Source organism: Haliotis rubra, unplaced genomic scaffold, assembly GCF_003918875.1.
Source record: "Haliotis rubra isolate DU_JTF1 unplaced genomic scaffold, ASM391887v1 Scf31, whole genome shotgun sequence".
Lineage (NCBI taxonomy): Eukaryota > Metazoa > Mollusca > Gastropoda > Lepetellida > Haliotidae > Haliotis > Haliotis rubra.
The window spans coordinates 3,040,298-3,053,278 of record NW_025766980.1 but is presented as its reverse complement, the minus strand read 5'-3'; the positions used below and the strand labels follow the sequence as shown (position 1 = coordinate 3,053,278).

Below are 12,981 nucleotides of genomic sequence, written 5' to 3'. Positions count from 1 at the left end.
GTAGTAGTAGTAGTAGTAGTAGTAGTAGCAGCAGTAGTAGTAGTAGTAGTAGTAGTAGTAGTAGTAGTAGTAGTAGTAAATTGCACATATATCGCATGATCCCTCAGGATCAAACAAAGACCGTTAAAATTCACGTTCATGCTTCAGAAACCGAGAAAACCGACCACATCCAGAAATTAGGATAATGCATGCTAATTCTGTTACCACACAATTACAAATGTATATTCTCAAGTTTCCGTTTTGGAAAGGGTCTCGGAGGATTTGGGAAGAAACCAGTGCGATGGATGACACACTTATTGTTTGCTTTTGTTCCGGGACGTCGGATAATCCGGGTTCGAATCCACTTTTTCCAGTGATTAATATTTTGGGTCTGAAAGGGTAAGGAGTAGCCCAGTTGTCTAGGGCGCTGCAGTTCACAACCTATGATTCTGGGTTCGAATCCTTTAACTTACACCAACAAGCGGGACGATGTTTTCCGCATTTGAACACCTATGCACTAATAAATCGAAACATAAATTCCATACATGTCTCCGAGGTGAAGATCCGGGTTAGAATTGATATCACCAACCAAAAAGCAATGAACGGGATCGGGCTGTAAGGGGCGGTGACGTGGCCTAGGCAGGTCGTTGCATCCCAAAACGATGCTCATGATGTCAATCCCCGGATCATATGGTCCAGATTCAAGTATTTACAGAACTCCGCCATATAACTCGAATATTTCTGTCTTACAACAAACTCGTCCATTTGAAATACCTACTCAAGTTAATTTTCCCTTAATCCTTTTTTTTTTAAATCGTAATATATGCGCTTATGTTTTCAGATGTTCCAGTATGTTTTTTAAAGCGAGTCTTCTAGACACGTTCGTTTCTAATTGGTCACAAATCTAACTTGACAAGATTGTGATGAAGGTAATAGGTAATTGAGGTAGTGAGTGGGAGTTTACGCGGGTTTTCTTGTTGCAACCAAGGTTGGCTGTTTACATTGTCAGAAAGTATAACGTGCAGTCTCATCTAGTCCTTGTGTGGTAGTAATTGTTTTGTGGCAGCGAAAACAAAGATCTTCTTCTGGTGATATTATGAGAACGTGGGGAATCGAACCTAAGTCGACAGTGTGTCGAACGTTTTAACCAAGAACTGCCCTTCCGCCCAAGCGCAAACGAGTAGCATTTTCTAACGGAGAAATGCCGTATATTTATCGACATATACAACCACTGAAGACTATTGACAACATCACATGAGTGTTGAATCACGAGACGGGGAATTGACAGGGTCTCGTGACAGATGTGTTCAACACCAGCCTTTGTGTGTTCAGGATGTCCCGTGAGTAGAGGATGTGTTGCAAACAAAAGCTTCACGTGATCATCAAATAAACAGACCATTACCTCCACTAGATTACCGCAAAACGGATACCGCGTGCAGCTCACATGACATCTGGATTACATGTCTACGAGAAAAGTTACAAGGCTTACGAGTGTTTTGTGACGGGGCCCTGGAAATGTCAACATTGAAAATAAAACATTAATAAACTAAAACGATTGTACATCTCCAAGAGACGTGGAATTACATAGGACAAAACGTTCCACATACTTTGTCACAGAAACCGTGAAATTTGGTTAGTTTGATATGATTTTAACTTGCGGACATACATGAGTGAACAATTCGTTTTAATGTTGCAGCATCGTTCTGGTTTGCATAACACGTGTCAAAGGTAGTAGGTGATTAAATATGGGGATTAACACATTATAATGATTGCAAGGGGAGCAGTCCTCGTTTTATCCTGTTAAGGGCCAGCCAGGGTAACAAGAAGTACCATCTTTAACAACGATTGGTAAGACGCGGCCGGGGTCGTACCACCACACTTCCTCTCTCCGGGCAGACGCTCTATCCCACAGACCTCGGACGTGTTTTTCCCTGTCATTAAGCCTTTAGGATTCAAACAGTAGATAAATAAACTTTCCATGATATTTTTTGGGTGCAGAAGCGAAGGCATTCTGACAGATAGATATATCAATGCAAACAGCAAACATTATACACCTTCTGCCTATAAGAATTAACAGGCCAAGAATAAGTCACTTATTGTTTCCACATTTTCCAAAGGAGGCGTTATGAACAGGAAAATAATTTTAAGAATGTTTTAGTTGACTAACATTTAAGTAGTCTCTGAAATTATATATGTTGACAGCAAAAAGGAACTACTGAGTGGAAGGGTGAGGTGAGGTGAAATTGGGTTTAACGTCGTGCTTGAGAATATTTCGCTCATATGACCACGTGCATGCGTGTGTATGTGTATGTACGGCTGCTTGTACTAGCCCAGACTGAAGCTGGTTTTATAGTGCTAGCCCACTGACATACCATGCCGCAGTGAAGCATGAATACCCACTCAGACACATTATACTGACTCCGAGCCGACCAGTCTTTGTTGTACCCATTAATGCCGAACGCCAGGCAGGGACCAACAAGTCCCATATTTTAACGTCTTTTGGTATGACGCGGTCGGGGATGGAACCCTCGGCCTTCCACTCTCCGGGCGGACGCTCTAACCACTACACCACGGAAGCGGTCGCTGAGTGGAAGGGGACTTTATATAGTTCGGGCACAGGGGCGTGTCACGCTTAGAAACAGCCTTAGAAAGACATACAGGTATATAGACCCTACCCTAGTACTATATATAGTACTAGAAACAGCTTTAGAAAGACGTACAGGTATATAGACCCTACCCTAGTACTATGATCCTTTTATATAGTACTAGGGTAGGGTCTATATTCCTGTATGTCTTTCTAACGCTGTTTCTAAGCGTGACACGCCCCTGTGTGTTCGGAGACTGTGAGGCAGACTACATATTTTTAGTTTTATGTATTTTTCCTGATGGTGTGATACAATCTGTTGTGGAGTGTATATGTTATCATAAACAAACATAAACAAACATGACTCGACTGATTCGAACATATATGTTCTACATTTGCACAAGCCAAATACAATGTAGTTGGACTGCAGGTGCGACATTAACTGGCATGGAGACCATACAGTGCCAAGATCCCGATTGTGACAATATTAACTTGATGCTTGTCTCTGTGTTACAAGCTCCTGTGCTCCCCTAATGAAGTCTGTGGAGTGGACAGGTGCGAATCCCTAGAATCTTGAACACAAGTTGAAGTAGTTTAATGCAATACCTTGTCCTTATATGCTGAGTTTTATAGTCATTGCTGTTTGTTGATAGAATGTTGAAACATAAATGCTTAATTTACTCAATTATTAACTTAAACACAACTTTATATTGAAGTACTTCATCAAGTAACCCAACCCACATGGACATTCTTAAATCTATACACGAGTTTATCATAAAAAGCAAACGATTTCAATTATCATACTTATACATTTTTAAGGCTGAATGTACAATGAATTCCAATCTGCAAATCTGTTGTCACGTTGGCACCATTGATTCACAAGTCATACTTTGTTGACCTATTTAGATCATTCCTTTTATTGTTCATTGTTGCCCAAGTGGTATTGATTTAAGCATTTTAGCTTGTTTACCAATCTGTGTTTCTTTTGAAGCGGTATTGATATAAGCATTGTCGCATGTTTACCAATCCGTGTTTCTTTTGGATGTAAAATATGCTTCAACCAAATATAAATTCTTTTCTTCCACATGTAGAGTCACCATTCAGTGACATTACAACAAGGAATCCCCAATCTACTCTCGTATTTAAAATGTATGTACAATATACATGTGAGCATCACAAACACAAACAACAACAGGATATATGAGACCTTTTGTTTTTATTTGAAAGGAGATCACATTTAAACATATTATGTACATATAAAATCTTAAAATATGCACTTATAATTATATGCAACCAATTTAAGTTGCAAATACAAACATACCACTCAAAAGAACCCAAGACACATGATTCTATTACAATAGTTAAACTGAAACGCCCTGATTCATGCCTGTGGTAAATATACTCATGGAAACTAATAAGGGAACACATGAAAGTACAAGTGTTCCTTTATTATTTTCCAGGTTTCTTCACAAGGTATGTATTGCACTGTGGGTGAAATTCTGGAAATAAATAAAGGAACACTTGTACTTTCACGTGTTCCCTTATTAGCTTCCATGAGTATATGCATGAATTTGTGTTTTTAACTTCTTTTGAATAGTATGAATAACTCCTGTCACTATATAATTTAATGCAATGTCAAATGTCATGTATACCTTGAAACTTCACCATTCAAGCTTACAAATTCTGAGAACTGAGTATAAGAACTGGATTTCAACAATTCGTGGTGGATGTTATCAAACTCGACCAATTATCATTGTAAATGATGCCAACCAGTATTAAGAAAGTACAAGGTGAAAGTCCCTCACTCATACAATAGATGCAGCTCATGTCTTTCGTGTGTCAGAATCAAAGTCATCATCAACTTGATCCTACCAGCAGCATTGTTCAGTAATGGCTGGCAGTGACATGTTAGAGGTAGATGTCATTAACACTATCAATTTCTGCAGTACAGTATCAAATAAACAGCATTAAATGTCTAGTAGATTGCATGTTAATTATGTAAATTAACCATATCAAATATCGATGTGCTGTATTAATTTAAGTGGTAGCATTAGGTTCAATGAATATATATAGTATATATAGTTTAATCAATAGACCTTGAATTTCCACTCAACAGAGTGTAAAACTTCCATACAGATAGGTCGCTCTGCTCAGTGTGCAATAAAAATGTTACAACATGCCATGCAAACCACATTTCTGAACTCGGGCACATTCATACATAACAATGCAAACAACCAATACAATCTCACCAAATTCAGAACGTATATTCAGATATGATCAGGGGTGGAAATAACTTTAAAATTGCTAGTGTACTCCGGTACAGTGGCACATGTAAAATCACTTGCCCTGATAATTTTTCCACTATACCGGCCATTTTCTTGTTGATTTGTTAAATAAACAACATAATTAACATTGGAATATCAACTGGACACCGGTACAGTGTGATATACAAATTTGCTTGCCCGACAGAAAAAAACACTGGACTCCGGCGTCGGGCAATGGGTTATTTCCACCCCTGATGATACCTCTGTGTATTAAGCTCTAAGGCAACAGGGGACGTTGGGGTAGCCTAGTTGTGCTGGAATATTTCTAAAAGCAGCGTAAAACACAACTCACTCACTCACTCACTCACTCTGAGGCCACAGCCTTACATTCACAAATCTGATATGCTTGTCTGAAAGCCTCACCCAGTGCTGATTGGCTGATAACAAAGTCGGTTAAGTCAGACTGAGGTGTTGTCAGATTTTCATTCAGAGAGGTATCGTTACAGAGTAGAAGATAAGACTTCATGATAATTACAATACACCTTCAAACATATACAACCACCTTTAACAGAAAAACACATCCCACCAAAATGTCAACTTAGCTGAAATAATCATAACAGTTGCATCCTAAAACATATTCGCTCCTTAAGAAAGCAGGCAAAGACTAACTTAATGTGTGATCTACTGATTTAATTCAAAGACCTGTTATTTGAAAACTGACATAATGTTCAAAGCCTTACTAAACGTTATTTCAAAGCAATGTTATGGCAGTCATGTTCCAGTTTGTCTGTTCCATGGCAGTCAATATATACAGCTTTTTACTGGGAGTCACATTGTGATTTCATGTCAGGTGAATATGATTCTTACATAACATACAAACATATAATCATGAAGTTGTGGTATTTAAACACATGTTGTAAAACTGGTCTTGGCAACAAGAACATAACATACCTTTGTGAATGGACCTATTGTCATATGACATTAACAAGTGCCTTGTGTGCTGATACAATAATGAAATGCAACTAGACACATCAGATGGCTTTCATGTCACTGTACAATAATTTAATTACAAATATGTATGGACAATGATTAAAATATTCACATCTTTGTTGACTTTTGTGTCTCCCATTCTGTTAGTTCACATCAAGACATACGACCCTGCGTGATGACATGAAGTAGGAATGACCCCAAGGAAATTATTGTAAATAAAATATTTGACAGCAATATCTATGAACAGTACAATCCTTATATGAAAATATAACATAGACTATACACACAGTAAAAACTCTTTGACATAAAGACATTGCAAAAAAATGTTCAGCTTTCAGTCATGTATATTACTAAAAAACATCCTAAGTAGTACTTAACAGATTTGATTCAGGGATTAACTTTCCAGTACACAAGTTTAAAAATTCCTGATGGAATTGCTTGTAACGTGTGTAATGTACATAAATATATCAAAGTTGTAGTGAAGGCAAATAAATACACTCAGATCAATCAGCTAATTTGGAATTATTACATTTTACGTACAAACAAATTTTGAGTTGTGAAATTAAAGACCTCATGGAGCACTAAACAATTTGTTCTCATAAATCTGTTAAGACTTGAGCAAGTTACAGCCTCATACACAATTGCACTTATTGGCAGTAGATCCTAGAACTGTTATGATTCACATATTTGGTGAATCGAACCATATCCTTCAAGACATTAATTCTTTATTTGCATTCTCCAGAATCAAATTATTTTTGAAATTTCATAAGATGTTGTTTACTTGAATTTGGGTGTATCTAAACAAGATATGAAAACTATATCTTAGCCAGACAGGACAACAGTCACTGGTCATTGTCAGAATACGTCAACACGTCAACATGGTCAAAACATGTCAAATGATTATGTAATTTTCTGACTGAAATTGATATTTCATACTTATCCTGACTCATGCTAATTATGCTTGTCTCCTTCCTCTTGCGAATGATAGTGGAACACTTGAAATCCCTTAAAGTTGCCTTTAAAAAAGCGGACGTAAAATCACTCACCCACGAGTAGTCTCCCTTCCTCCTTTGGCGCCCTCTTCGGTCACATGACCGGCCATGTTTGTCACTCTCTCCATATGTACGCCCAACACCCGGATTTACAGGGAAATCCAGAGTGCCATAAGATGGGAGGTTGGGAGGGCTAACCTCATGAGTCAGGATAAGTATAAAATATAAATTTTAGTCAGAAAATTACATATTTTTCCTTATCCTGACTCATGCTAATTATGCTTGCAGAATCCGTCGGAAACGGTGGTGGGTCAGGCCACGTTCTGGATTCACTGGTTGTAGATTTACGTCCTGTATTACACCCCTTGGGAACTTATGACGGCACTGTTGAAGATTCTGTTCTTTCAACTTCTCTCTGATGAGTCTGGAGGGGAACCACAACTTGTCAGATTTCTTCCGAAACTTCTCCTGACGTTTTCGTGTGGATTTTAGATATACTAATTTTCCATTAGATATCTATTGCAACTCCATCTCTTGATGCGCGCATCAAGTGGAGATGCGACCCTTCTTCATGTACAAGTATGTCCTATACAAGTACAGGGTCTATCACTCATGCTAGTCTCTCCTAGACGTGTGCATGGACTTTATAGCCATTGCTCTCCAGAGCGTTGTTTTTCACAAGTCACGTAATAAAAGGGGTGAGATTTACTCAGCGCCTTTGTGGAACTGTTTGTAGTTGTGCTACAACAAGTGGCCTAAACTGGTGAATGCCTGAGACGTCTTTGGTGGCAATGTCTCTGAGGTAGTGGTTGGCAAACACTGTGTTCGATCTCCAAAAGCAGCCCTCCATTATAGTTGTAATCGAGCAGTTTCCATGCAGAGCAAGTGTCGACGCCAGTGCTCTGACTTCGTTTGGGTTGGAGGCTCGTGGAGGCTCAAGTCCTGCTGCTTTATAGGCCCTTGATATAACGGCTCTCATCCAGATCGATATTGTTGTCCGTGAGACTACCGTGGGCGTCTCAGTGGATAAGGGGATGAATAGGCGCTTGAATTTTTGTCTCCTTGTTTAAGTTCTCTGTAGGTAGACTTTAAGTGCTCTGACTGGGCATAAGGATAGGTCCTGTGTATCCTGTGGCCCAAGGACTGTAGATAACGCTGGGATGTGGAACTATCTGTCAGGCTGGCCGGGCAGTTGGTTCTTGGCGATAAAATCCCATCTCAGTCCAAGATGTACAATGTCACGATGTCTTGATTCAAATCATGTTCATTCAAAGTCCAGAGCATGTATTTCTGACATCCTTGCAGCTGTTGCTAGGGCGATCAGGAACAGCGTGTTCTGAGTTAGTAGTTCAAAGGATGTTCGTTCTAGAGGCTCGTAGGCATCACTGGTGAGATGTTGTAGAACAATGTTGAGATGCCAGGCAGGAGCCTCAAATTTCTTTTGTTGGTCTTCCAACCTGAACGAGCGTAGTAGTGCCAGAATAGAGTACCCTCTAGTCTTCAGGCAAGCTTTAATACGCTCCACGCGTGTAGCTGGAACAGTGTCGGATTCCCGTGAGCTTGCTTGGTGTGTGGATGGACGAGTAGGTTCGATCACTCTGGTAGTTTCAGGGTTGGACTTCCGAGTTCTTGTATGAGGACGGGAAACCATACCCTCGCTAGCCAATAGGGCGCGACCAAAATCAGTTGCAACGTTGTCATCTGCTTGATTTTCTGTAGTACTTGTGGTAGCAGTGCAGGAGGTGGAAACGCATAGGCATTTTGTCCTTCCCATGAGATGCTTAAAGCGTCTGTTGCCCATGCCTCAGGATCTGGAATCAGTGATACGAATGTTGGTCGCTGTTTGTTGAACTTTGTTGCAGGTCTATTAGTGGAGATCCTATAGTCTGTATGATGAAATGGAATGCTTCTGGATGCAACATCCATTCCGTCAGGGATGGTTGTAGTGGACGAGACAGGGCGTCTGCTATGACATTCTTTGCTCCCGGAATGTGGCATGCCGATGTTCAGGTCGTCGATGATGCTGAACAGGAGAAAGCTGAGTTGTAGCAGACTTGTTGATCTTGTTGACCCTTGTTTGTTGATGTAAAACGCCACTGTGGAGTTGTCCGTGCGGACCATGAGTCTTGCGTCCTTTAGTACGCTGGACCAATGTTGTAAAGCGTTGATTACTGCTTTCATCTCCAACAGATTGATGTGTGACTTCTGATCCTGACTCGACCACTTCCCTGCGCACCCCATCCTTGTAGGGAGGCATCCACGTATAGAAGAGTGTTGCAAACCGGCTCTGACAAAAAGGTTCGACTTCCGAGTCCACCATGGGAAATATGGTATAAGCCTGACGGTAGTATTAACGGATCTGGACTGTCTAGGTGGGCGTTCACAAATACTTGAAGTGGGCGCAACTGTAGTCTCCCTCTGCGAGTCATGTCCTGAGCTGAGGTGATTAGACTGAGCACGTAGTGTCAACGGAGAGAGCATTGCTTGAGATATCATCTGTTGTATCTTGACCCAGCGATCCTCTGGAACGACTATGCGATTCACTGGTGTGATGAGTCGAATTCCTAGAAATTGTAGATCTTGTTTCGGCTCCAGTTCCGACTTGAGGAGATTTACTAGCCATCCTAGTTGAGTGAGCAGCCTGATGGTGAAGTCTAGTTGCAGTCTGAGTTGACTGGGATCTTGATGAGCTTGAATCCCTTCGTCCAGGTAGAAAGCACTGCGTAGACCTCGACGATGTAGATACAACGATGGGCTTGGTCACCGGGCGTGATGAGATCGTGATGTATCTCTTTTACTGCTTCTTTGTGGAGTAGGGTCTTGATAACGTCGTCAAATTTCTCTATCTGGTCAGCTGCATAGTTGAAGGCCATCGGGTTGCTTGTGAGTGGCAAAGGTGGCTTCCAACTGTATCTTGTAACTTCTGCGTAGTATCTGGGATACAAAGTCGTCTTGCAGGATTCCCCAATTTTCCCAGTATCGTTGAAGACATCCACCCACTGTCGAAGGTTGTACAGGAACGGCTGGGGGTGGAAGACTCCAGTCGTTCCGAACCTGGCCTTCAGCGTTTGATTCCTCTTGCACCCCTGGGTGCTCGGCCTCTTCCGGGTTTACCTCTAGGAGCTCCAGTTGGGCGACGAAAGGAGCTTCTTCTCCATTCATGTTGGCATACTTCTTTTCTCTGGTTCTCTGGACTCCTGCAAACTTGGACTTGTTGGAGTAGCGTCGATGGATTTAATCATCATAACCTCGCTGGAGACCTCTCTGGCGACTTCTTCAATTCCTCCTCTGAAGATATAAGAGGCTGACCACGGGGCTCTGTATAAGGACTTGGTTAAGCATTCACTCCAAGTGCATGCTGACAATAACCCTTGTCTTCTCAGTAGAGTCAGGCCCGCTGATGTGGATGCTAGGTGCTCCGACATAAATTGATGGTCCCTCTTCTGCATTAGTAGTGTGGAGTATATCATCCGGTCTTCTTCGGCGGAGGAGTTCTTGAACTTCGAGATGAGTGTTTCGTTGATAGCCCTCGATCTGGCTAATCCGAAGAAGATGTGTCTGGTGGTTGTATCCAACTGCACTAACTTCTTATTCTCAATCTTGTAAGTTCTCTGACGGGAGTCGGTGATAATCTTGTAGTCATCATCAACCTCTTGAGCCTTGAGGAAGGGTTCATCTTATGTAGGCGGAATTTCTTGACGTTGGACGTCGGGATGTGCTGCTTCTGCTACTTGGTGGCTTTCTAAAAAGCTGCGCTGTGGTTATCTGGTACTTGAGAGATCGGGCCGATCGGTGGAAAGGTGAATGTGTCGAAATCATCGTTTGACATCTTATAGGTGAACGCCTCATCTGTGTCCTTAGGTGATGATAAGTCCAAGCCACTGGCGATCCAGGAGTTAACTTCCGCATCGGAGAATATGCCTTCACCTTCCTCCTCTGATTTGGACATGTCTCGCTCTATGGATCCACGACGACTTGAGTCTCTATGGGATGATCTGTATGATGACCTTCGTGCAGGCGAGTGAATCCGGTATGGAGATGGTCCTCTTGGTCTTCGTGAAGGTGGGTTTCTGGACGTAGCTTCCCCTCTGTAGGAGTGCCTTCGCGCAGGTTCTCGATGGGTGTCAGAATCCTATAAAGATCCATATCTGCGACGTCTGTGGGGTTTTGGGAGAACGCCTCGATTCCTTTCTTAGCAGCAATCTCTGGAGCATCTACGGCTGAACTGACGTTGGTAGCGGTGTCCAGACTCCTCACTTCAGATGGGGAAGATCGTCGTGTCCGTGAGCCTTCGTGCAGGCTTCCCTCTTCATCCGGATGCGGTGTAGAGACTGTAGAACCTTCACGCAGGCTAGTAGTCGTTGTAGAGATCTTCATAGCAGCCTCCTCTTGACCGAAGCGACGTTCCATCAATCATCGACATCATCTGTTCTGTAAACTGTTGCATGAACAGTTGAAGGTTGAAGTTCTGTGTTGTCAGAAGTGACTGCTGCAGGGATGATGCATCTGATACTGAAGAGACGTCATCTAAGGCTCACTGCACTTGTGAAGAGTTGACACTGCTGCTATCTCTGGTACCCGATGTCTGCATTGACAGAAGGTCTTCTGTCAATGTCTGCGCTGATAACGATGCTGATGTAGTTGTCAAAGCAGTCTTCGTCTTCTTAGTGACGATGGTGACTTCAGGTATGAGGATGGGTGGATCATCATAAAAGTCTGCTTCTTCCGGAGGAACAATCTCGGCTGAGAAAGACCTCGTCTTCTGCGTAGAGCTGAGCATGGACTTCGAAGAAGTCTACATGGTAGTAGCCTTCTTCTTCTGCGTAGAAGATGATTTAGCCTTCTTCATCTGCGACGAGGTCAGCTCAGACGATGATCTCTTATGGCCTCTGGCGTTTACCACTGATACATCGACCTGCTCCCGGCAATTCACTGAAATTATGAATGTCTGTAGCAATGATTAACACACGGTTATCAGCGCAATCACTCGATTTAGACATGACTTGTGAATACCTTTGTACCCCGTCCTTAGCACATCTATGAATGAAAAAAGGTTATTAGTAAATCCAACAGAGGTTAAATTTACACAAAACTTACAGCGAGAACTGAAAGAACATGAAATAGTGCAATTAGGAAATGATAAATGAGGATCAGCCGTAGACACTTGGTACCTACAACGAATACTGGTTTTCATCAAATGTAAACACAATGAAAACACATGTCAAACAACGGAATATTTAGATCAAATTTCAACCATAAGGTAGATTATAATCCTAAAACCGTATACAGCAATAATTTTGATGTAAGGTCCAAAAATATAAAAGGATATGTGCCGTATCAGGACCCAGGTGCTCTCACAACCGTCCTCAAGGGCGAAGAAGGAGAGAGTGACAAACATGGCAGGGTCATGTGACTGAAAAGGGCGCCAAAGGAGGAAGGGAGACTACTCGTGGGTGAGTGATTTTATGTCCGCTTTTTTAAAGGGAACTTCAAGGGATTTCAAGTGTTCCACTATCATTCGCAAGAGGAAGGAGACAAGCATAATTAGCATGAGTCAGGATAAGGAAAAATAATTTGTTATTGTTTCACTGGATTCATAGAACACATCAACTATGACTTGTTATTGCATTCCTTTTCCAATATTCCATTCGTTACCCAATATTCATTCATTACCCAATATTCCTTTCGTTACCCAATATTCTATTTGTTTCCCAATATTTGAGACATGTATCATATTCACCTCCTAGTGGATTCATAGCAGCCCCAGAAGATTTGCCTCCCATTATGACAGTGGCACAACAGTAGCAAGGAAGATCCCAGTTGGGTTGACAGAGAGGGTGAAGCTTTGGCCAGGCTTAAATGCACCTACATGGACGTTATCGTATGTCTCGGTAATGTTGATGCCGTTAGGGTTGGGCACACCGATCTGCGCTGGTGTCAGAGTCACCTTTGTTGGCATGCCCTGATTATCTGTGTTGAGAACAGCAACAGCAAATGTTCCATTGACTGCCAGAGGTTTCCGCCATACTTGAATCGCACCGGCCTGCAAGAGGAACAGAGAGTTAGCTATAGGACTGCAGGTTGTAGAAGAGAGAGTTAGCTATAGGACTGGACTGACTGACTGACTGACTGAGTTTAGTTTTACGGCAGGTTTAGCAATATTCCAGTTGGA

The 12,981-nt window shown here is 41.9% G+C and overlaps 1 protein-coding gene across 1 annotated transcript in view; it reads right to left on the bottom strand.

The window, feature by feature from the left end:
• Positions 1-12,441: 12,441 nt before the first annotated feature.
• LOC124283107 (alpha-N-acetylgalactosaminidase-like) overlaps positions 12,442-12,981 on the bottom strand; it is an 84,643-nt gene continuing 84,103 nt past the window's right edge. The window contains 1 exon segment of the mRNA XM_046719133.1: positions 12,442-12,852. Within this exon segment, the coding sequence (XP_046575089.1) occupies positions 12,592-12,852 (261 nt within the window). The 3' untranslated portion in view covers positions 12,442-12,591.